We start from the raw sequence: 25,141 nt of genomic DNA, 5'->3' as shown, positions 1-25,141 counted from the left end.
TCCTTCAAGAGGGAGATCAGCCTACACTAGGAAAACAGTCACTCAGCTGTGACAAAACACAAACATTACATAAAAGATGCAAATGACTGTATAATTTCTCCTTGTCTCCACGATGCTTGAGATTTCCAGCCTTTTCTTAAAACTACTTCAACCCCAAACACCTGGTTGAAATGTTTATGGCCAATTGTCACTTCTTAATAACTTGACAAAAATCATCTAAATTCCTTTCCTTTTTCTCGACAATTCCGCTGCCTCGGCCACACCCAAATCCCCTCCAGTTTTGCACCAATCTCTGATCTCTTTCAACAATTTGCCTCACCCTCCAATCTGTTCTCTCTTACCTTGTCTTGCCACTTACCTTCCCCTTCTCCTTCTTGAGTCTAACTCTTCAGGTTCTACTCCCTAGTTCTTTTTTTTTTTTTCCTTCCTAGTCCTTCTTGATACGCCTTACTTATTTTTATACATTCCTTAATTGTCCTTGACCTTTCTTCTTTTACAAACCAAAATAGGATGTAGTTCAGCATAAGAGCCTAGATAGAGACTGTTCTTAAATTTTTCTTCAATTTCTGCAAATTTTTCTCTTTTACCTTCAACTTCAGCCTCTGGCCTCCTCACTCACTCAAATCCCTCCACATCACCTACGTGATTTTTGTCTCCTTTTTATTAGACTTAAGTCCCTTCCTCTTCTGCTGTTCTCCCCCACAACTTTCTCCAGTGGAATCTGGGAGTTTCTTCATCAAGGATTCCCTATACCAATGAAATCACAGATCCAGGCTCTATGCTTATCTGTCTCACAGGACTCTTTTTTTTTTTTTTTTTTAGTAAGGCAGTTGGGGTCAAGTAACTTGCCCAGGGTCACACAGCTAGTAAGTGTTAAGTGTCTGAGGCCGGATTTGAACTCAGGTACTCCTGAATCCAGGGCCAGTGCTCTATCCACTGCGCCATCTAGCTGCCCCTCACAGGACTCTTTTAAGAATAGACCCTAGTGTAGGGGAGAAGGACTCACTATTTGACAAAAACTGCTGAGAAAAGTGCACATCAACATGGAAGAAATTAGATTTACTTAAGCACGTCATATCTTATAGCTAGATTAGATCCAAATGGGTACAAGGCCTAAATATAAAAGGTTACATCATAAACAAAATAGAGAAACATGGAAAATTATATATATATATATGAAGTTCAGGAACAAATAAGGAACAGAGAGAATCACAGAACATAAAGTGGATAATTTTGATGATGTAAAATTTGTAAAGGTTTCCCACAAATCCAATAGAGCTAATATGAAAAGGGAAACAAATATATGAGAAAAATTTTTCCAGCATGTTTCTCTACCAAGATATTTCATTTATAAAATATATAAGGAAACGATTCATATTTATGAGAACTAGAGTCATTCCCCAGTCCATAAATGATCTAAGGTCATGTATAGGCAGTTCTCAAGGGAAGAAACCCAAGCCATCTATAGCCACATTTTTTTAAAAAAGGTCCAAATCACTACTAATTAGAGAAATGTAAATTAAAGTAGTTCTGAATTTCTACCTCACAAATGTCAGATTGGCAAAAATAACCAAAAAGGTCAATGATAAATGATAACTAGAGGGGTTGTGGGAAAACAGGATTGTCCTTGATTCCAAAGGACCAGTAACGAAACATACTATTCATTTCCTGAAAGAGAAGTGATAGATTTTGGGTACAGAATAAAATGTGTGGATATTTTTGTATACCTCCAATGAGGGGATTTGTTTTGCTTGATTACATATCTATGTTACAAGGAATTTGTTTTCTTTTCTCTCTTTTTTAATCTTTTTGGTACCTGAGGCTCTCGTCAGTTGCCATTGTACCACAACCAGAATCTTTTTTTCCTTAAAATACATTAGAGCTGATAAGAAGAGCTGATCATTTACTCCAACCCAGGGAGTTTGGAGTAATCAATGCATTTCAGGCTCTGCTAACTAGTGCTGTTGATTATATTCTTTTGTCTATTTTCCATTTTCTCAAACTAGTCTGTATCCAAGCCACCCATTCCTTCCATCCCCGCCCCCCCCCCTGTCCGCCCCAGTTCCTCCCCACTGGAACAGGGATAGTTATGTCTTCTCAATATTTATATTCCCTCATGGACCCTAGCACAGTGCATTAAACATAAAAAAAAAAAAACCCACTTGACAGATTTTTTTTCATGGCTTTTCTTAAATAAAACATTTACATCTGTAATTAAATTCACATTGTTAAAAATTTCCAGCCAAGGGGCAGCTAGGTAGCACAGTGGAAAGAGCATCAGCCCTGGAGTCAGGAGGACTTGAGTTCAAACCCGGCCTCAGACACTTGACACTTACTAGCTGTGTGATCCTAGGCAAGTCACTTAACCCCAATTGCCTCTCTCTCTCTCTCTCACACACACACACACACACACACAAAATCCCACAGAAGAGAAAGTTGCTTGTCATCACAGAGCAAGATTCTCTGATTCTCCAACCAACTGTGGTTGGAGTAATTGCCAAATCCCTGCTTCTTCTTTGCACTGAAATATCTTATTGTCTATCTCTCTCTCTTAATGCTGGTAAATTAACTACCTCTTCCTTTAGATTTTCAAAACTGATTTTCCTTATTTATTTCCTAGAAGCTTAGTCTATTAGCCCAATACATGGAATTAAATATTGACCTTTATCCTATATCTGATCTTACCTGGTCTAGGTATTTCTTCCACACTGGTTCATTGTTATCTGCTATGAATTCATTCCAGCCATGGATAAGCCTGCGTTGAGTCACTGAGAATTCAGATAGCCCACTTTGCAAATCAACCTGAAAGGACATTGAAAAAGCCATAATACTAAACTGATGAAGAGAGGTAGCACTGTCTAGCAGATAGAATTCTCCATTTGGAGTTAGGAAGATTTGAGTTCAAATCCCATCTGTGATATGTATAAGCTGTGTGCCCACGGACAAGTTATTTGCTCTATTGGCCAGTTTACTCAATAAAAGGGAGAGAGAAATACCTGTAGTACTTAACTCCCAGGGTTGTTGTAAAGATCAATTAAGATAATAAATGTAAAGAGCTTTGCCAACATTAAAATGACATATATATTGCAATCACTATTGTTATTTATAGACAATCACTTGAGAATCTTAAGTCACTGAGTGTTAAAACTAGAGGAGCCCATAGAACAGGGTTCTGAGAACTGGAAAGGGTGTAGAAAACATTGAGATCAACCCTCTCTTTTTTTCAGCAAGAGAAATGAAGATGCCCAGAATAGCAAAGTGACTTCTTCAGGGTCATGCATAGAATTGTGGCAGGATCATCACTAGTGCTCATTCTGTTATCTCCATGGATTATTCAGTTTACAGACATCATCTAATATGATATCTTTTTTTGTTTTTGTTTTTTTGGTGAGGCAACTGGGGTTAAGTGACTTGCCCAGGGTCACACAGCTAGTAAGTGTCAAGCATCTGAGGCCGTATTTGAACTCAGGTACTCCTGATTCCTGGGCTGGTGCTCTATCCACTTAGCTGCCCCTTAATATGATATCTTATCTTTCAGCTTCAAAGGTTCTTTCAAACTTTATGTTACATGAATTTTATTTTAAGGATTCTTTGAGGATTTTGTAATATCCCTTACAATAACTGTCCTTACAATTTCTGTGCTTTTGCCTGACTGTTTTGGGGATTAGACATTGTGGGGTGAGCAGTAAAGAGTAGGTGGGGTTTGCATGTTGGGTCAAACAAAATGTATCAATTAAGAAAAAAGGAAATTTGGCAACACCTCGTCATGTCATAAAACCAAAAATGGGAACTGAAAGGAAAGAATATCCAAACACTATATCTGGGGAAGAAAATGTGGCTGAGCCTTAAGTAATTACAACAATCTGAAATAAATAACATTTTATTATAATATAATACAAAAAGTATGCTATGAAAAGCGTCTTTAAAGCAGTCTAGCCCAGTGAACACTGGCTTCTTTTTATTTATTTATATATTCATATATAATTTAAAGATTTTGCATCATTCTCACAAGACTACTTACGTATAACGCTTTGGCCAAATCTTCTTTGGGACACTTAGAAGCCTCTTTGGGCGGCAAAGGTGTTACTGCCTTTTCTCTCTCAATGGCTTTCAACTCACATTGTTCTTCAGCCTATAAAGCAAATGCAGCCATTAATTACTAAAGTAAAGTTAAACACGGGTATGACAAGGCATAGCATGGCATGGATATCCCTGGTTTTAAGTAATTTCACTTTATAGAATTTGAACTTAAAGAAATACTAATGTAGGGCAAAAATCATTTTGCAGTCAGTCAAGTCAACTATAAATGAACAGAACCCAAAGCTTTGAACGTAGGGAATTTGCAGGCTTAGATACATGAAGTGTTATACTAAGGCCCCCAGGAAAAGGAGAAGGAGTGCTGGGATCAGGAGAAGAGAATGATGGAATTTTCAGGCATGAGAGAATTTTCTATGTGCTAGGATGGACCATGAGGTTCTGGGGGTGGGAAAGCATCTTACCAACAGAATTAGGATCATTTTAGACTTAGGATTTTCAGAACTATAACATGAAATATACCAGGAACCTCAGTACAATCTTAATTTCCTCCTTGACCAAAAACAAAATTCTTAACCATGTTAGTTAGGGGACTTTTCTTTGGAAATATATTTCCAACTACGAAATGGAAGCTAGTGGAAAAATTTACTTTATGGAAATTTACTTCATAATCAATTTTTCTTAGCACATCAATTCAATAATACATAAGTAACTACATTTTAATTTAAGTAGTCATTTTGATTGCCAGAGATCTTTCTCTATTTTTTCTTTAGTTAATATGAAAGGGGCTGATCAGGGGAGTGTCTTATCAATTTGTAGTTTCCTAATCCATTTGATGAGATTATAGGGAGTGACCCTTATGTAAGGGGCATCTCACTATGAAAAGTAGGCATGGATGAGCATTGCCAATAATATGTAGAGAATTACTCTCATTGGTTCATAGTACCTAGGGCTACTTCCAATGGGACTGGTAACTGAGGGGGGGGGGTTGTATCTTATGGAAGAGTGATCTAAGTAGAAGGAATTTTCAGTGTTGCTGTTCAGTCACGTCCAACTCTTTGTGACTCCTTATACTGACTTTTACCTCCTTCCCCACCTGCCCAAGCAGTAAATGGGGACATGGAACAGGAGCACATGACAAAAGGGAGACATTTGCATGCCTGCTTAGCTCAAGAGTAGTTCATGGATAATATTCATGAACTCCAAAATCCTATGTGGAGAAGGGAGAGGCTGCAGATTTTGAATTCCGTAGGTAGTTTGATCCTGGATACTAGCCTTCTGGTCAGAGAAGAGAGGTTTCCTAGGCAATACCAGCTTTGAAAGATGCTTTATGGGTAACTCCAAGTTCAAGAGCTCCTCAATTGGACATTTTAGACAATAGCCACCTAACCAGTAAACATTCCTGTAATGGGAAGAGGATCAGTCACCAACTTAACTCCTGTACTCAAAGGGCTGGGCATGAGGCAGAGCAGAGGCCAGAGGTCTGTCTGGACCTTGTCTCCTCCTCGCCACTGTTTCCTTTCTATCAATCAATAGGAAGGAGATTTCAGCTTTAGCAGCCCCTAAATGTAGCACCTGAGGGAAGTGAATAGGTTGAGTGCTATGTAACTGTTTGCTGTTTGCCCTTTGTTCTTGAAGAGGATCAATGACATCGGGGTGATGTCATGACTTGCAGTGAATTGGATTTAAGTGAGGGAGGGCTGTGCAAGGTCGCCAACCTCACTCTCTCCTCCAGAGAGTCTGGGTCGAGTGGCAACATACATATCAGGATGACTGGAGATGGCCCCGGATGTTTAAGACAATTTGAGTTAAATGACTTATCCAGGGTCACACAGCTAGTAAGTGTCTGAGGTGAGATTTGAAGTCAGATCCTCCTTCCAACTTCAGGGTCAGTGATCTATCCGCTGCACCACCCAGTTACTCTATTTAACAGCTCCCTCAAAGCCTTTGCATCCTATGTATTTTCCATGGTTATAAAATATAGACTGTCCTATACTCATATATATCTAATATGCATTAGAAATGTAAGTACTTTTGCATGAGTTTGGGGAAAACCTAGACATGAGCATTATTGAGAACATAGAACATTGTCTGGAATTCTCCAGGTAGGAAGAATGAACCAAAAAGAAAAAGCTACTTTATTGGGTTAAAGCTATAGGTTTAGAACTGTGAGAGACCCAGGGGTGATTTCTTTCTTGGGGCCTCATTTTTCCCAAGATAAAACAAGGCAGTGGGCTAGGTGACCTCTGAGGTTCCGTGCAGCTTCAAATCCTAGCCCAGTAAAATGAACGCAGTCAGATTTTTTTGTTGCTCAGTCATTTCAGTCAAGTCTGACTCTTTGTGTCCCCACTTAGGGTTTTCTTGGCAAAGATGCTGGAATGATTTTTCATTTTACAGATGAGGAAATGAAGCAAACAGGGTTAAATGACTTGCCCAGGGTGACCTAGCTGGTAAGTGTCTGAGACCAGATTTGAACTCAGGTCTTCCTAACTCCAGGCCCAGCACTCTGAGATTCACCGTGCCACCTGCTTGCTACCCCAAGGTTGGGCTAGTTGATTCTGAATCAATCAGTTCATCTCAAAGGTCACTGCTAATTCCAAATCCTATGATCCTGTCAACTCTAAGCCTCTTTCTTGAGCAGAAATTACATCTCTACCTATTTTTTGGTTTTGTTTTGTTTTTCTCTCTGTCTTTTTGCTTCCTGCACTCCTACGGGCACCACTAGAGATCTAATGTCAATTAAGAACACTGATTAAGTTGCTTAATCACAAGAGAGAAGTTTTGGCCTCTGATACTTCGGCATTTAACTCTGTTCTCCACATTTTTCATGGGAAATGAAACACCCCTCCCCACCCTGCTGCACTGTAGAAGATGGTATAAGGGAGAAAAGGCAAAGAGAAAAGAGAGAGTGTGAGATTGTTGGGAGCAAGTAAAAGCTAAGTGGTCGACTGACCACTTTCAGGTCATGATGCTACCTGACTTCTAATTGACTGAAAAATTAATGTAGCCAATGAAACAACATTTAAAAAATATGAACTAGGAATTTCTAAGTAATAAAACCTGGGGAAGTGCACAGGGAAGGATTCTTCAGGTCAGGGGTGGGGGTCAGGGTGGAGAGAGAACCTTCAGGATCCAGTCGTTCCCAGAGGAGGTGTTTGAGCCATCTAGGACTAGGGGGTCCTTTTTAGTCAAAATAAAGGAATTTGTACATCTGTGTTGTCTCAACCAATTAATGAGTAAATATTAGACTTAGCAACAAGTCTCATTGTTAATCTCCCATTGCCCAGGGCAGTACCCATGGAAGATTTTGTTTCAACTTTCCCTCCTTAATTGATAACCTAATTTGGGAAATTTCTGTGCCCTCAACCTACCCCCAGATAATTCTTCCCATCTCCCCAACCCCAAACAGCATCCCCTTGCTTCTCTCCTTCACTGACCTCTAAGGTCCATTCTGTCCAATGACTCATCACCTCAGGGTCAGGCTCTCCCTTTCATCCAAGGTGATAATTATCTTTCAGTTGTTTCAGTTGTGTCAGACTCTTTGTGACCCCCTTTTGGGGTTTTCTTTTCTTTCTTTTTTTTTTTTGGTGAGGCAATTAGGGTTAAGTGTCTTGCCAAAGGTCACACAGCTGGTAAGTGTCAAGTGTCTGAGGCCAGATTTGAACTCAGGTCCTCCTGATTCCAGGGCCGGTGCTCTATGTACTGTGCCACCTAGCTGCCCATTGGGGTTTTCTTGACAGATATACTGGAGTGGTTTGCTATTTCCTTCTCCAGCTCATTTTACAGATGAGGAAACTGAGGCAAACAGGGATAAGTGACTTGCCCAGGGTCACACAGCTAGTAAGTGTCTGAGGCCAGATTTGTCTTCCTGAGTCCAGACCTGGCACTTTATCCACTGCACCACCTAGCTGCCCAAGGTGATAATTAGTAAATCTGATAAATTCATTGCACCAGAGTACTAGAAGGGAGAAGGTTATAAGAGCACCTTTGGACCCTTCTGTCTAGTTCTGATGGACTACTGGAATGAAACAATGATCCATCTACTATTGTTACATCATATGAATTCTGTATTTATAAAATGGTGGCACAATGGAAAGGAACATTTGGGGGGAAAGTAGAAAAATTGAAACCTGAAGACCCAGTTTCAAACCCCAGCTCCATTGGGGCAGCTAGGTGGTGCAGTGGATGAAGCATCAGCCCTGGATTCAGGAGGACCTGAGTTCATATCTGGCCTCAGACACTTGACACTTACCAGCTGTGTGATCCTGGGCAAGTCACTTAACCCTCACTGCCCCGAAAAACAAACAAACAAAAACCCCCAGCTCTGTCATTTACCACCTGTGTGACTTTGGGCAAATCCCTCAGTGTATTTGGTGCTCAGTTTCCTCATCTGTAAAATGGGGTGGTTGGACTAGATGACCTCTGAGTCTATGGTTCTAAGATATTAGTAAAAACAACGATTATCACTAACATTTGCCTAGTAATTTCCTTATAACAACCCTGGAAGGAGAAGAAGGAGAAGGAAGAGTGGAGGAGGAAAAGAGAGGAGGAGGGGAGAGGGAAGAGGAAGGAGGAAGAGGAGGAGGGGAGGAGCGGAAGAGAAGTACTCCTACTACTACTGGATGAGAGTCTAGTGTAGATGGAGGAGATCAACATGAGAGAAGAATGGAGAGCTAGGGGGTCCAGTTTGTGGAGGTTACTGGATACCATACAAAGGAGGTGAAAGTTTCTAGGTGAATAATAGGGAGCCACTAAAGATTTTTGAGTAAAAAATATATACAGGGGCAGGTAGGTGGCGCAGTGATAGAGCACTGGACCTGGAGTCAGGAGTACCTGAGTTCAAATCTGGCCTCAGACACTTACTATCTGTGTGACCCTGGACAAGTCACTTAACCCCAATTGCCTCACTAAATATATATATATGACCAAATCTATCCCAAAGAAAAATCATTTAGAAGTAATATAAAAGATGTATTAGAAGGAGGCAAGAGTAAACATGTCAGGAAGACTTTTTAGAAGGTGATTGCAATTATCTAAGGGATGTATCTCTGTCTTAGCATCTAAGGGTGTGGTGATAATGGAATCTGGAAGGATGGAGGCAAGACATCGGGACAAGGACGTGAAACTGACAAGACAGGAAAGGGAGACATTGACAGATCAGAGTCAAAGATAATTCCAAAATGTTGTCAAACGTGGGAGATAAGGTGAATGGTGGCACCACAAACAGAAATAGTTACGCCAGAAAAAGGAACAGTTTCGAATGGAAAGATAACTGGTTTAGGACATGCTGAGTTTGAGATGCCAATGGGATATCCCAGCACTGTGTTGTAGAGGCAGCTAGAGATGCAAGTCTCTGGCTCAGAAGAGCTGGGCTACAGGTCCAGGTCTAGAGATAAAGTCAGCACTAGAGGTAAAGATCAGAAAGTCATTTTCATAGAAAAGGCAGCTGAAACTGTGAGGATTAATGAGATTACCAAGGATGGGCTAGCTGAGAGTGAGAAGAATACAAAGAGAATGTTGGCATAAAAATCTCTCTGGCACCAACTTAAAAACAAATATGGATGTGTGTATGTATTTCATCTGCCCATGAAAAAAAAAATTGGTTCTTCTCAATTTTTCTGTTCGTTTTGTTAGGCTGGTGCTTTAATGGTATGGGCTATTCCAAGCATAGAAAGTCTTTTCAGGGGTAAAGATCAACACCTGGTCTAGAATTTATAACCTTATGTAGAAAGCTGACCAGGGTGCCGAGCTGTTGAGCTATGTGTTTGTGGTCAAAGAGCTGGTATGTTTCAGACACTGGACTTGAACCCATTTCTCCTTGACTCCAACATCACCCTTCGACCACACGCCACACTGCCTCTGATGCCCACCATTAAGAGCAATGAATAGGCTGTATGCCTTTCTGAGGAAGAAAAGAGAGAAGCAGGGTTGCTGGTTCTGTAAGATGACCTTACGCACGGAGAGAGGGTAGTGGGGGCAGATGAGGGAGAGTGTGTCTGTTCTCGTGTCATACATCTCCCAGTTTTGCCCTTGTGCTTTCTGTGGTTACAGGTTTGTCACTGGGACCAGCATTGGGAGCTGCCATTGGCTGCTATCTGCTAAAATCCTAGCCATCCTTCAAGACTCAGCTCAAATGTTACTTTGTTCTTGATGCCTTCCCTGATCCCCGACCAAGACATAAATGTTCTCTCCTTCTTTGAAGCTCACACAGTATTGTTTTTGTGCCCTCCACCCACTTATTATGTTGGGGTTTTAATCTTATTTCTGGGCTTTATTCCCTTGTTGCTTTTCCTTCTCTACCCCCTTTCTACAGAATGTAAGCTTGATGAAGGTAAATGTCAGTGGGGAAGGTACTGAAAAATGAAGCTTTTCATGTCAATCAGTGCCTAACACAGTGACTTTGGTTCATATCCACTTGGATCCTCTGTTTCAATACCCAGTATTCACATAGTAGGCATTTAACAGATGTTTTCTGAATGAGGGAACAGATGAGCCTGTTAGGCTCAACAGACACCAATCTTTACAGTATTCCTGGGCTTCAGTGATTTTGTCCCAGATCCTAAGAAAGAGAGGTGGAATTTGGGAGAGCATCTAATGAGGGCAACCTTAAGAAAAGCAAACAAGGAGAACAGAATGGAAAAGTTAAAAAAAAAAAAAAAAAAGAATAACCAACACAGACATTCTTTGCCCAGTGCTTAGCACAGGGTCAGGCATATAGTAGGGATTTTGATCAATCTTGTGGACTCAATAAGAAAAATAAATTATTCTTTTCCTTTGGGCCAAATTTATACTCGTACGTACTCTTTACAAATTATCTCTCTTATCTTCTAGCTCTTTATAGTGACTCAAACACATTCCCCATTACCCATCTGATATTTTATTGGGTCATGAATATTTTAAAAGGTTGTGGTTTGTAACATCACTCCATGTGCTAAAAATCCAGAATTACCTGTTTTCTTCTTGATCAAAGATCAAGATATAGATGCCTCAAGAATAAGAATAAACTGCAGCAAAAAGGAATCCTTTCTACTCTTTCACAAAGTCCAGGAGAGGGTTAAGAGGAATGTGAGGTAAGGGAAGAGAGTGACAGTGACTGAGAGAATGGCTGTTCCCTAACAATTGTGTACCAGGAAGCTGAAGAGGCAAACATCATCAGTAAGGGAGGGTATTGGAAAATGGGTGGAAGTTACAAGGATGTAGGTTTTGGCTCAACATCAGGGAAACTTCCTAACAATTAGAGCTCTCTGACAATGAAAAGGTTTATCTTAGTAGGCAGTGAGCTCCCCATCCTTGGGGATGCTCGATGATTACTGTTGGGGGATGCTGTAGGAGGAATTAATACACCTGACAAGGGACTGGACTGGATTTCCCCTAAGGTCCTTTTCAATTCTAGAAGTTTATGATTTTATGTACAGAGAGCATAATCATGTCACTGGGCAGAAAATTATAGTCCGTGTCCCTGGAATACTGTGAACTCTTTTGACAAACCATACCTTAATACAGAGTAATGGAATGGATCCAGATTGTGGAGGTTGCTGAATATCAGACAGAGGATTTAGATGTTTTATTGGTGGGTGATAGGGAGGCATTGATGATTTTGGAGCAAAAGAATGAAATGGCCTGGTCTATACATAAGAAATATTATTCTGGAAATAATATGAAAGATTGATTAGAAGGAGGCAGGAGTAAAGAAGCAGAATGGAATGGAAACAAATTATGATATAGGAACTTGATGGAATGTCACCAAATAATGAGACATGAAGAATATGAGGAATTCAAAGAAATATGGAAGGATTTTCTTTAAGTAATGTAGATAGGAGGCAACACAATGATGACATTAATACAAATGCTAAGAAGGCAGTCCAATGCTGATGAATTGTAATGAACAACCTCAATCCTAAGCACCTAGTCCTGAAACACTTCTCTCCCCTCTGGTTAAGAGGTGGGGGCTTACGGATATGGAATATGGCATATGCTGTCAGATGCAGTCAGTGTGTTGACTGACTTTGCTTAATTACAGAGGAGAGATCAGTGGGACCAGGGTTAAGTAGAAATGACTAGAGTATAAAAAGCAAAAGGCAAAGATATGACTTTTAAAAAAGATGGATATGGGGCAGCTAGATGGCGCAGTGGATAGAACACTGGCCCTGGAGTCAGGAGTACCTGAGTTCAAATCCAGCCTCAGACACTTAACACTTACTAGCTGTGTGACCCTGGGCAAGTCACTTAACCCCAATTGCCTCACTAAAAAAAAAAAAAAATTAAAAATTAAAAAAGATGGATATACTGGAACCAGAAACCATCTGGGGATGAAACTGTAAAATGATCAAGGTGGCAGATGGTGGTAGAGGAGCTAAGATTAAAAATATTCATGCTTTTCTGCAAAGGCTGAAAGGGGATACAATCAAAGTATATAAAATCATAAAATTAATAATAGCTAACATCTACACAACATTTTAAAGTTTGTATTGCACTCACTTTGCAAATATTATTCCATTTGATCCTCGTGACTACTTTGGGATTATTCTCATTTTACAGATGAGGAAATCGAGGCAGGCAGAGGCTTGCTTGTGGTCACACAACTAGTAAGAATCTGAAGCTGAGCTCAGGTTTTCCTGACTCCAGGCCCAGCACCTTATCCATTGTGCCATCATGGCTAAGGTAAAAGACCTGTGCACCAAATCCTAGAATACCATGAGTCAAGGTACTCCTTGAAACTTTTTTTTTTTTTTTTGCGGGGCAATGGGGGTTAAGTGACTTGCCCAGGGTCACACAGCTAGTAAGTGTCAAGTGTCTGAGGTCAGATTTGAACTCAGGTCCTCCTGAATCCAGGGCCGGTGCTTTATCACTGCGCCACCTAGCCGCCCCTCTCCTTGAAACTTTTAAGGAAGGTTTTGATACAGCTCACGTTTATAGAATCCATAAAGGAAGATGATATTCTTACCTCAGACCAATGCATTTGTGTACATACCTAGACAGTAAGTTTGTTGAGCACATCTTTGGATTTCCCCCCATGATGCCTAGCAAAGGACCCCACAATGGCTGATGGTTGAACTGAAGGCCACTTTTATTCACTAAAGGCTTCAAAGATGCATGGAAATTGATATATGAAGAAGCCGGACAAGTGGAAAAGGTAAAAGCAGTTTGGATTTACTTATGAATGAGAAACCTGAACTAGGCTATTAAAGAGGAGACAAGAGAGCTCCTGGTGGATCCCTGACCCTTGAGGCATGACAAGCAGCACCCCCATCCCCATCCTGGGAGGCCAACATCTAAGGTGGAACACAGAGCTGGGCCAGCGATGGGACAACTTGGTGAGACACTGCTCATGTCCTCATGAGAGAACAGAAAAACCCGACTGCTGGAAAAGCAAGAGACAAAGAAGAGTAAAGGGGAGCCAAGATCAGGGAATGAGAATGAGAAGACTGAGAAGCCTGGAGGAAAGGGAACACACAGATATGGAATTGGGGAAAGAGATAGACAGAGAATGAAGGGAGAGGGAGAGGGAGAGACAGGGAGAGAGACAGGGAGGGGACAAGAAGGGAGGGAAGGGGAACAGGGGGAGGGAACAGAAGGGGGAGAGGAGAGGGCAGGGGAGAGACAGACACAAACACAGAGGGACAGAGACAGAGATGAAGACAAAGAAGAAGGAAGAAAGAGGGAGAGGGAGAGACTGAGACTGCCTGATGACTAGGAGGATGGTAATGATTTTGACAGTAAAAGGAAAGTTAGGAAGAAAGGAGAATTTTTGGGGGAGGAATGATAATGAGTGTGGTTTTGGACACACTGAGTTTAAGCACATCCAGTTTGAGATGTCCCATAGGCAGTTGGAGATTCAAGACTGGATGTGAGGGGGCAGCTAGGTGGTGCAACGGATAAAGCACCGGCCCTGGAGTCAGGAGGACCTGAGTTCAAATCCAGCCTCAGACACTTAACACTTACTAGCTGTGGGACCTCAGGCAAGTCACTTAACCCCAATTGCCTCACTAAAAAAAAAAAAAAAAAGACTGGATGTGAGAAGAGAGCTTAGGGCTGGATAAGTAGATCCAAGCATCATCTGGATAGAGAGGATAAATTAATCCACAGGCGCTGATAAGTGTAGATTGAGAAGAGGACCAGAGACAGCCTTAGGGGACACTCATGGTAAGTGGGAGCAACCTGGATGAAAAGCCAGCAAAGGTGAGAGAGGCAGCACCGATGGAGAGGAGCACGGAGAGCATTGCAGGCAAGACACTTGGGTTCCAGCTTTGCTACTTCACCTCTAAGTTTCCTCATCTATAATTAAAAAATAAAATTCTGCCAAATAGTCACAATAGGAAAAGGGACTCAATCTGTGATTTCACTCATCCAAAGAAGTCCTGGGTGACAGAACTTCCCCTATCGATGTTAATTGATACCTTCTCTATAACTTATACTCTTTTGTTGGGGGGGGGGGCAATGAGGGTTAAGTGACTTGTCCAGGGTCACACAGCTAGTAAGTGTTAAGTGTCTGAGGTCTGAGGCTGGATTTGAACTCGGGTACTCCTGACTCCAGGGCCGGTGCTCTATCCACTGCGCCACCTAGCTGCCCCTATAGTCTTTTTTAAAAACTAGTTTTATCTTTTCACTTAATGAGTATTTATTCTATTTCCCTTATGTCCCTCTGCATATTGAGTCCATCACCTCTCTAGCATGGAGGCCCAGCATTCTTTATCAATGGGCCTCTGGAATCATGGTGTGAGAGAAATCTAATTGCTTAGAACACTAGGAGGTCAAGTGATTTACCCAGGATGACACAGTCAAGTATGTGTCTTTTGCAGGATCTAAACACAGGACTTGAGGTTGGTGTCCTTCCATTATGACACACTTCTACTCTATCATACAGTAATATTAACTGGCATTTTTAAATGGCATGGAGTGGGGAGGGGTTAACAGGGGACACTGCTCTTCAATCAAGTCTCATACAATGAGCTTGATAAAATTACAGTGCTCTGAATCTATGTTGAGGGACATTCTGCTTTGCTGAGCTGACCCAGCAACTGCCAACCTCTTATAGTGACCCTAGTGGGGCAAGGCAGGAAGTGGGTGAGTGCTTCTTCCAAGACGATGTTTGATTGAGTCATGAGGACCCCTCTGTGGTCTGTTGAGAAGAAGCACAAGGAGAAAGAGCTGCATCTCTTTGGGGTTCTCCCATTACACAGCCTTCTCTCTCATGGGTGCCCAGTTGGAGTTTGGGGGAAGAATTCTCTTCCCATCTCCCTCAGCACCAATGGCAGCTTGAGTCCAAGCACGTCAGAAAGGGAACACTGTAAAGCACTTTTACATGTTAACTTCCTTTTTCAGGTCAAAAGAGGTTGGGTTTTGTTTTTGTTTTTGTTTTTAAAGCTGTTTCTAATTCTGCAAGAGCTCCCTCCTTCTCCCACACTGGTCTCTGATGTCTCCTCATGGCCCAAGAGGAGGCCTGCACACTCAGAGCCAGGATCGATCAGTCAATCAATCCTTCCCCTAGGCTAAGGCCAAAAATTAGAATGAAATCCTTTGGCTGCCCCTATGTCTAAAGTGAAATGCTGTTCCCCCACAAACCCAAAGTCCTATGACCTCAATTATCCAACTTTGCCTTTTGTATGTATCTCAAAAATCAAGGTGTTTGATCCATCCTACAAAGTGATTTGCTCCAGGATTTCCTCGTCTAGATTCCTTCCTAAGGAATGTCCAGAAGGCTAATGGCTTTGACTAGACCATTAACTTACCTCCCTCCTTCCTCTCCTCCCTCTCCTCCAATTTATTATTTTACCTGGTAAAAACAACCCCGAATTCTAGGCTAAATATTCCAACATTGCCTTGATTCCCATTTCCCATTTTTCTCGAACTGAGTAAGGAATTATTTTGGATATTAAAATACCTAAAGCATAGACCTGATTGAAAATGGAAAGTCCAGGCCTTTTAAAATACAAAATACTAAATGCTAAATCTCTCCTACCTTCTGGTCATTTGCACAGTGCTGCCTCCACTGAGGTCATCATTTTTTTCTCCCTACATCACACTCCTTCAATGCCTGCCCACCACCTTCCAAGTGCTTTTGGTGCAGTGTCTCCTTCCATTAGAGTGTAAGTTCCTTTCATTAATCGCTGTCTCACATGCTTGTATTTGTATTCTCAGCACCAAATACTGTTCTGTGTTGTCTCCCTTTGTTAGATTTTAAGGCAGGGGCTGCTTTTGCCCTTTTTTTGTATCCCTAGCACTTAACACAGTGCCTAACACATAGTACACATTAATAAATGTTTGGACACTTGACTTGGGCTGGAATGTAGAAAGCCCTTAATAAACGCTCTATCATATCGATCACATCTACAACCATTGCACAGAACTGGAACTAGAGTTTCCTGCATGCTTGACCACTTCTCCCCCCCACCCCTTTATTTTGCCTCCTGAAAGGTTGTTTACAGGGAACAAATAGAGTTTTTGCCAGTTTGTCAGAGTTCTGAATGATGAATGGTCCTTTTTATAACTGAGTGCCTCAAACCAGGAAACTGACCTGCAGAGAATACCTTTTCACATTATTTTCAAAACCAATTGATGGCTCAAGATTTCAACTGAAGCATAGAAATAGAGTGCCATTTGCTGAAAGATTAGTTAGCTAAAGCAAGTAACCATTAAATCATCTTCCTGGAATATATCCTTGTGTCCTGATGGTTTGAACTTTTTAATGCCACCTGAACACAAATATACTATTTACCATGTAGTATTCCTGATTCACTGACGATTTCAGTAGCATCTTGACCAACCCCAGATAGCTATGGTGTAGTGAACAGAGCTGACATTGGAGTCAGAGATGTGTGTTCAAGTCCTAACCCTCACATATATTAGCTGTGTAACCCTAGACAAACCTAGACAAATACCCCTGAGTACTCTTGACAATTCTCCAAGACTCTAAGTTACAGAACGAGTTTTGGGGTTTTTTGTTTGTTTATTTTTTGGGGTTTTGGTGAGGCAATTGGGGTTAAGTGACTTGCCCAGGGTCACACAGCTAGCAAGTGTCAAGTGTCTGAGACCGGATTTGAACTCAGGTCCTCCTGAATCCAGGGCCGGTGCTCTATCCACTGCACCACCTAGCTGCCCTACAGAACGAGCTTTGATCTGCATTGGTAGAGGGAATTTCCTTACCTGGAATTCTCTATATATGGATCAAATCACAGATCTGCTACCAAAGAAATATTTTATTAACAAACCCTAAAAAATGAGTAATTCTGTAAAAGTTTTCCTTTCTCAAGGTTAGTGCACAGCCTGGATCTTTTATCTTCCATTCGCTAAAGACCACCCTATCCTTGTGGCTTTAGCAACCACCCATCTGCCCTCTTCTCTCCCATCCCTCCACACACAGCTATCTCAACCCTCTTCCAGTGACTGAGACATGGGCATTTCTTTTGCCCAGGAGCCCTCATTGCTTTCTTGTTCCTGATGATGAATGCTTCATTTTAGGCCAGAAAAGAAGGTCAGCATGTAATCTGTAAACATCATAGAGTAGAGTAGAAAGAAAACTTTGGGTTTTACTCTTGGCTAGATCACTGGCTAATCCATTGATTTTAGGTAAGTCACTCACTTCTCTGAGAATCAATTTCCTGATCTGAAAAATCAGAGGGTGAGAGAGTGGGACAGAATGAAATGTATACTCATTTTAGAATCACATCTAAATCAAAATTTGAACCTGGGTTCCAATTCTTTTTTTGGCAGGGCAATGGGGATTAAGTGACTTGCCCAGGGTCACACAGCTAGTAAGTGTCAAGTGTCTGAGGCTAGATTCAAACTCAGGTCTTCTCGAGTCCAAGGCCAGTGCTTTATCCACTGCGCCACCTAGCTGCCCCCTGGGCTCCAATTCTTAAGAGCAAAGAACAGCAAGAAGTTGAGAAGGGGGCAAAGAAAAGCAGGGTGGCTTTGTCACAATGTGGTTAAATCGAATATCTTTTTTTAAACCAAATTATGTAACAAGTTCATATACAATCATCTTTTCTGTTCTTTGTTTATTGAAATGTTCCTTTGTTGAGTTCGTATTAAAGAACCAATTTAATCACAAGTACAAGGAACTTTATACAGCTTATGTATCAACAGAAAAAGGAACAGGCTGGCTAAACAACTTTGTGGTGATTCTACTGCTCTGGCCAAGGTTAGAGATGGTTCGTTCTGTTCAGGAATGACACAGTGGATACAGGAGATGCTGGGATTCGGTTAAAACAATGTGGGAGGGGCAGCTAGGTGGCACAGTGAGCACCGGCCCTGGAGTCAGGAGTACCTGAGTTCAAATCTGGCCTTAGACATTTGACACTAGCTGTGTGACCCTGGGCAAGTCACTTAACCCCAATTGCGTCACAAAAAACAAAAACAAAAAAACACAATGTGGGAAAGCATCAGCGGTTCTAACAAAAAAAAGGCAAGTGAGTTTGGGATTTAGACAGGAGAATTAACCTCCTTGTGCTTGACTAGAAAAAAGAAATGTGGGAAGGGAAGGATGGAATTAACTACCTGTAAGTACTTTTCATGGAGGGATCAAGAAAGATGTTTGCCAGTGAGGGGGGCCACAAGATGTGTGGCTCAAGAAACCATGCGAATGCAGGGTGTACCAGGAAACAATCTGAACCATGTTTTAAGTGTGAATATATAAACCATGCCTTATGTCCAAAAGCTATGTAACCTTTACACCCAGGAAGGGCACATTTATCTAAAATGCTAAAGATTAAATCACATTAAAGGGGAGGCAAGAATAGCTGAGCCAGCTGCCAGGGCCTACCCAGAGTAAAAGAGAAAATGAACTGCCCTGGGGCAAGGTGGGGGAGGGAGGACATCTGCTCAGATCAACACAAGGAAGGAGGTGTTGTTGTTCAGTTCTTTTCAGACGTGTCCAACTCTTCCTGACCCCATTTAGGATTTTCTTGTCAAAGATACTGGAGTAGTTCGCCAATTGCCTTTCCCAGCTCATTTTATAGATGAGGAAATTGAGGCAAACATGGTGAAGTGACTCACCAGGGTCATACAGCTAATTAGTGTTTGAGGCCAGATTTGAACTCATGAAGATGAATCTTCCTGACTCCAGGCCAGGCATTCTATCCACTGAACCACTTAGGATCTAAATTTCTGGACCACACCTTAAAATATAGGGATGATGGGCTCCTGGTCAGGAATGGAGGGGCCCCAATCAGGGCTGGGAAAAATGTGTTTGGGGGCAGCTAGGTGGTGCAGTGGATAGAGCACTGGCCCTGGAGTCAGGAGTACCTGAGTTCAAATCCAGCCTCAGACACTTAACACTAGTTGTGTGACCTTGGGCAAGTCACTTAACCCCAACTGCCTCACTAAAAAACAAAACAACAACAACAACAACAACAAATGTGTTTGTTTGTTATCTTGAAAGTTTACTAAAAAGGGATTTTGTCGGAAAAGGAAGAGGGAAGGAGAAAACCACCAATGTGTATATATATATATATATATATATATATATATATACACACACACACACACACACACACACATAATGTTGGATACAACAGAGAAGAGCCACAACATAGCAAGAAGAATGGAGACACACAGAGGTCCCCAGGAGACAAAATCCAAGAAAGGAGCCTGCAATAAGACTGATGATCTCAGATGTCTACACACAAATACACAAAGTATGGTTAACAGGCAAGGTGAACTAGAGTCTATAATACAAGGAGGCAGATTTGACACAATAGACATCAGTGACCTCTACAAAGGGTTCCTCCAATGCCTCACTGTGGTATGGTTGCCTGAAGCATGTGCACACACACACACACACACACACACACCCCACACCAGTTATAGAAAAATTGTTATTTAAGTAACAGTTTTGTTATTTAAGGGAAATCTCCCGGACCTGGGTTCAAATCTTGACTTTGCTACTTTTTTACCTGCATAAACCTCCCTCATTTAAATCCAATTCAGTGCAAGTCAAGACATCACCTCCTGATGTCATGGTCCTCTTCAAGAACAAAGGACACGGGGCAGTTAGGTGGCACAGTGGATACAGCACCGGCCCTGTAGTCAGGAGGACCTGAGTTCAAATCCGGCCTCAGACACTTGACACTTACTAGCTGTGTGTGTGACCCTGAGCAAGTCACTTAACCCACATTGCCCTGCAAAAAAAAAAAAAAAGAACAAAGGACACACAACAACGATCTGCATGAATACAAACAAGTCATTCTTAAACTTCTGTGAATTTTACTTTTCTCATTTGGAAAATGGGGACAATAATTCTCACATGACCTACTTTATGAGATTGTTGTGAGGGAAGTATTTGACAAACATAAGAAGACTATTAACTATCTGAGCTGCTAACAGCAAATGGGTGGCCTGTAGGAGGTTTCCCAGCAAAGGAACGCCATAATAAATGCAACATTTTTGGCAGAACAATCTGTCTATCTGTGTGTGTGCAGCAGGAGGGGAAAGCAGCCGGTCGGTCGAGTTAGGAGGCAATTCTGACAGGAATCCAGACATGAGAGCATAAGAACCTGGGCCAGGGTAGTGCTAAAAGAACTGACAAAGGCACAACAGTTTGACAGACATTTTGAAAGAATTAACAAGACTCGGTGACAGATTGACTGACCACTGAAGGAGAAGGATGAGTCACCTTCAAGGTATCCTGTCAGCCGAGGATTATGGGGCCACTGACAGAAATAGGGACAATTCTCTTTTCAGGGCGAACACAAACCGGATTTAATGGTGTTCTTTCCTCTGCTGCCCAAAGAATATGGCCCAATAAAGGATGCGATGACAGCAGGGAGAGCAGGATAGATCATAAATCCACATCTGAATGAGATAATATTGTTGACTTTCCTATGTCCTGGTGAGCAGTTCATGCTGTTATCCATATATGTTATCCATATAGAGAAACAGACTCTTTCCTCCATAGGCTTGTAATGTCACATATTATAGCTGTACTGGGCAAAGAATGGGATTTGAAGTCAGAGGGCCTGGCTTTGTCTCCCAGCTCTGTCACTTGCTCCCTTCATGACTCTTGGCTTCAGGTCCCCCATCTGCAAAATGAGGGAGCTGGACCAGCTGATCCTCTAAGGTCCTTTCTAATTCTAAATCTATGATTCTAGTCTTCATTCTAACCATTGATCTCACAACGACTAATTTGGAAATGGTCCATTAAGCTAGAAATATTTTTTTACACTTTCAGGATATATAATTTACTCATTTATCTATCTATCTATCTATCTATCTGTCTGTCTGTCTGTCTGTCTATTTATTTATTTATTTGTTAGTTTGTTTGTTTGTTTGTGCGGGGCAATGGGGGTTAAGTGACTTGCCCAGAGTCACACAGCTAGTGTCAAGTGTCTGATGCTGGATTTGAACTCAGGTCCTCCTGAATCCAGAGCCAGTGCTTTATCCACTGCACCACCTAGCTGCCCCACTCAGGATATACAATTTGGTTTTTTGTGGGTTTGGGGGTTTTTTGGAGAGGCAATTGGGATTAAGTGACTTGCCCAGGGTCACACAGCTGGTAAGTGTTAAGTGTCTGGGGCTGGATTTGAACTCAGTTCCTCCTGACTCCAGGGCCAGTGCTCTATCCACTGCGCCATCTAGCTGCCCCAAGGATATACAGTTTAAAGAGGAATTTTACATACTAGTCCTTCCAGTTCTGGGCAATGACATATTCTCGGCGTGGCACAGCCTCCCTGGCACATATTAGCCTTGGGACCCTGAGCAAGTCACATAACTTCTTAGTGCTCTAATTCTTTAATATTGTGCCTTTTAAAGCAGGTGCCAACCTGCACTAATAAAAAGAATTTCCTTATCTGAGAGTTCCCAATATCAATAAAATCACAGATCCACTCTCTATCCCTCTCCTCTTTGTGACAACAAAAGAGACAACATGGGGAAGGATTTATTTTCTACTGAGGGTCACTGGCTTTTCAATTTAGGAGCTATACACAAGTGAAAAAGCAACTGAATTCTGTTTTCTTTCCTCCCCAGAGTAAGGTAAACCATTCAATTTTTTTTTTAATTGACAAAAGGGAGCCTTAGAACTTCAATACATCCCCATATCAGTATGGATGTTCCCAGTAGAACAGATTCCAATTTATCCACACCTTATCTTGTATAAGTCATATCCTCATCCTACCATAAGTCCCCCTTGGGGGTCTACCTAATGTTCTGGAAATCTTCTAGGTCTTTTGAAATTATGTGATTAACAATGCAGTATCTGGACTGTCCATTTCTCATTCTTTGCTTTCCACATGACCAGTCCACTTCTTTTTCCAATCATGTATTTTCTGGATACATTTCATACCACTTCTGTGGCATATAAGTCATCCCTAGCAATAGCTCACAGCTTATTTAAGTCCAACATATCTCTTTCCCTTGCCTTTTTGGGTTACCCACAAGAGTGAATCTCTGAAGAATGTGGCATTCCATGAGTTACAGTCATATTGTATCAACAGAAGAATGTTGTTGCTAAAGAGATGAGTTTTTTGTTCCAAGGAGAAAGCAGCTTGGGAATCACTGAACATCCCACAGACATGCAGCCCTGCCTAATCTCTTCCTTATAATCAACTGTAGATTCTGCTAGTCAGCAGTCCAGCTGTACTGGCCAAGATATATGTACTCATAGATCAACTCAACAGACTGTCTGCCCAACAGGGAACAGAACATTGTATTAAATATTTGCAGAAACAATTTTAACAAATACTTTGAAAATGCCTCTATTCCATATATATATATATTCAGCTAAGGGATAAGAGACAAATGAAAAACAATAGAGAGATAAAAGAGAAAGAGGAAGTAAAAAGGAGAGTTAGGAAAGAGATAATGAGACAGAGAAAGTCAGAGAAAGTCAGAGAAAAAGACAGACATTTGGAGGACAAGAGGGGAAGGATAAAGAGAAAAAAAGATAAAGGTTCTTAGTCAGTGAGATAAGTTAAATAAATGTAAGATACTGTACTCACACCCTACCATTCAATGGGTTGTGGGATCTGATTACTCAGTGGTGACAGCTTGGCACCTGCTCTCAACCTTGGGCTCTGAAGGACTTGGCCGGTTTCATAAGGGAGCTGAGACACAATTCTAGCTTGAGCAACAGCACCCTCCTCCCTTTCCCATGTCCCTGTAGCAGAGATGAAATAGAGGTCCCAGCCTTTGCATATTCAGAAATACTCAAATGGATCTACGATCTTCTCTATGTGAATGGATGTTCCTTCCCACGAGGCAAACAGAAGCTCATTCTGTGCTCCTTTTGCCCATGTCTTATCACAAGTTTATCATAGGGAGTCTAGCCAATCTCTCTGACACTGACTAGTAGAGTACATAGACTGTGCATCAGTTATCCCTCATATTTACCATGTGACCAAATCGATCTTCCTTTTCAAGCACTTATTTCTTTGATACTGTCCTTTATTCTCACTCTTCTTTGTAGAGCTTAATGTTACGTGTTGAGCCTGCTCACACCCATCATGCACATCTCCATTGCCCTCTGAATGATACTGATTTTCAGTAGTATGGAATTAAACATCAAGACAGTGTTTCATAGTTTGAAGCCCTGTGACAATAAGAGCAGAAAACTAGTATTGTTTTTAAAAGGCCTTTTGTTTCTTTTCTTTTTTGGGGGGGCAGGGCAATGAGGGTTAAGTGACTTGCCTAGGGTCACACAACTAGTAGGTGTCAAGTGTCTGAGGCCAGATTTGAACTCAGGTCCTCCTGAATCCTGAGCCAGTGCTTTATCCACTGCACCACCTAGCTACCCCCATGGCCTTTTGTTTCATGGAGAAGTTTAGGATCATCAATGGGGCTCTGAAACTTCTCAAAGGAAATTTTGAAGTTATCTTTGAAAATTAGAACTAAATCAAAAACAATCCTCCAAACTACAAAAATATCTTTGATACTCCTGATATGTGGTATTGGTCCTGTCTTGTCTTATTTAAAAAAATAACTATGATCATAACAGCATGACACCACATTGCTTTGTTAAATTTCAAACTAGACTATTCTAAGTATTGTTCCTCCAACAATTATCTCCCATGGGGCAGACAATAATTTTAGACATAATTTATCTGGTGAAACCTCTAGTGAGAAATTATCATTGCCCTAGATTAAGTTTTCTTTTATTTCATTAAACTTTTCTTCACATTATTTCTGATTAATTGATTTCAATTTTGCATCCCCAAAACCTAAAATATAGGTACTTGATAAATACTTGCTGAATTCTTATCAGAGCCATAACTAAGAATACCTGGAGCAAAAATGGAGAGGAGAGAGAAGAGGAAAGGGAAGGAACAAACATTTATTAAGTGCCTACTATGTGTCAGGCACTTTGCTCTAAGTATTTTACAAATATTCTCTCATTGGATCCTCACAACTACCCTGGGAGGTAGGTGATATCATAATCCTCATTTTACAGTTAAGGAAATTGAGGCAAATAGGGCTAAGTAACTTGCTCAGGGTCACACAGCTTATAAGGGTTTGAGGCCAGATTTGAATTCAGGTCTTCCTGAGTCCAAGCCAATGACTTTATCTCTTTCACCACCTATGTACCTCTATATTCAATTTCCCTGCATATTTTTTGAGGGGAAGCAAAATAATGATGTTTGTGCACATATGGATGGAAGAATTTGGTTCAAGAATTTTCCCCACAAGTTGGGAACTACCGATCTAATCCACCCTCCCCATTTTTGTAGATGAGGGAAATGAGGCCCAGAGAGGGGAAGACAATTTTCCTCAGGTCACTGCATATGTGCCCCATCCTCTTATTAAACCAAAAAGTCCATGAAGACAGAGACTATGTCCTGCCTAAACATTTTCTTTCTTATCTAATCCTCCTTCAGATTTTTGAAGATCCCTATTATAATCAGGGACTCTCCTTCCTCCCTCAGTCTTATCAAGTTCTGGCTAAGCATCCCCCCCTTCCTTCAAGAGATCCTTGGATGCCATTAACTGTAGAATCTTCATGATCCTCACTGACTTTCCCTATCAATATCCTTCCTCAAATATGGTTCTTGGGAAATGAATATAGTATTCCAGGTGTAGACTGACCAGATGGTGCTCAGAGCTGTAAGGACCTTTGGAACACACAATATCAGAGCTAAAGGATCTTTGGAGAACATCTAGGGCACTCCTGTAGTAG

The 25,141-nt window shown here is 41.3% G+C and overlaps 1 protein-coding gene across 1 annotated transcript in view; it reads right to left on the bottom strand.

Moving 5' to 3' along the window:
* The window catches only part of ATP2C2 (ATPase secretory pathway Ca2+ transporting 2), a 111,787-nt gene that overhangs the window by 70,371 nt on the left and 16,275 nt on the right, over nucleotides 1-25,141 (bottom strand). Inside the window, exons 2-3 of the mRNA XM_043985342.1 lie at nucleotides 4,022-4,132; nucleotides 2,686-2,802 (exon numbers count right to left, since the gene is read on the bottom strand). Coding sequence (XP_043841277.1) covers nucleotides 2,686-2,802; nucleotides 4,022-4,132 — 228 coding nt within the window. The remainder of the gene's footprint in view (nucleotides 1-2,685; nucleotides 2,803-4,021; nucleotides 4,133-25,141) is intronic.

The sequence above is a fragment of the Dromiciops gliroides genome, chromosome 2, assembly GCF_019393635.1.
Source record: "Dromiciops gliroides isolate mDroGli1 chromosome 2, mDroGli1.pri, whole genome shotgun sequence".
NCBI classification, from domain to species: Eukaryota; Metazoa; Chordata; class Mammalia; order Microbiotheria; family Microbiotheriidae; genus Dromiciops; species Dromiciops gliroides.
Note: the sequence above shows the minus strand (reverse complement) of the source record. Positions and strands in the feature narration are given on the sequence as shown.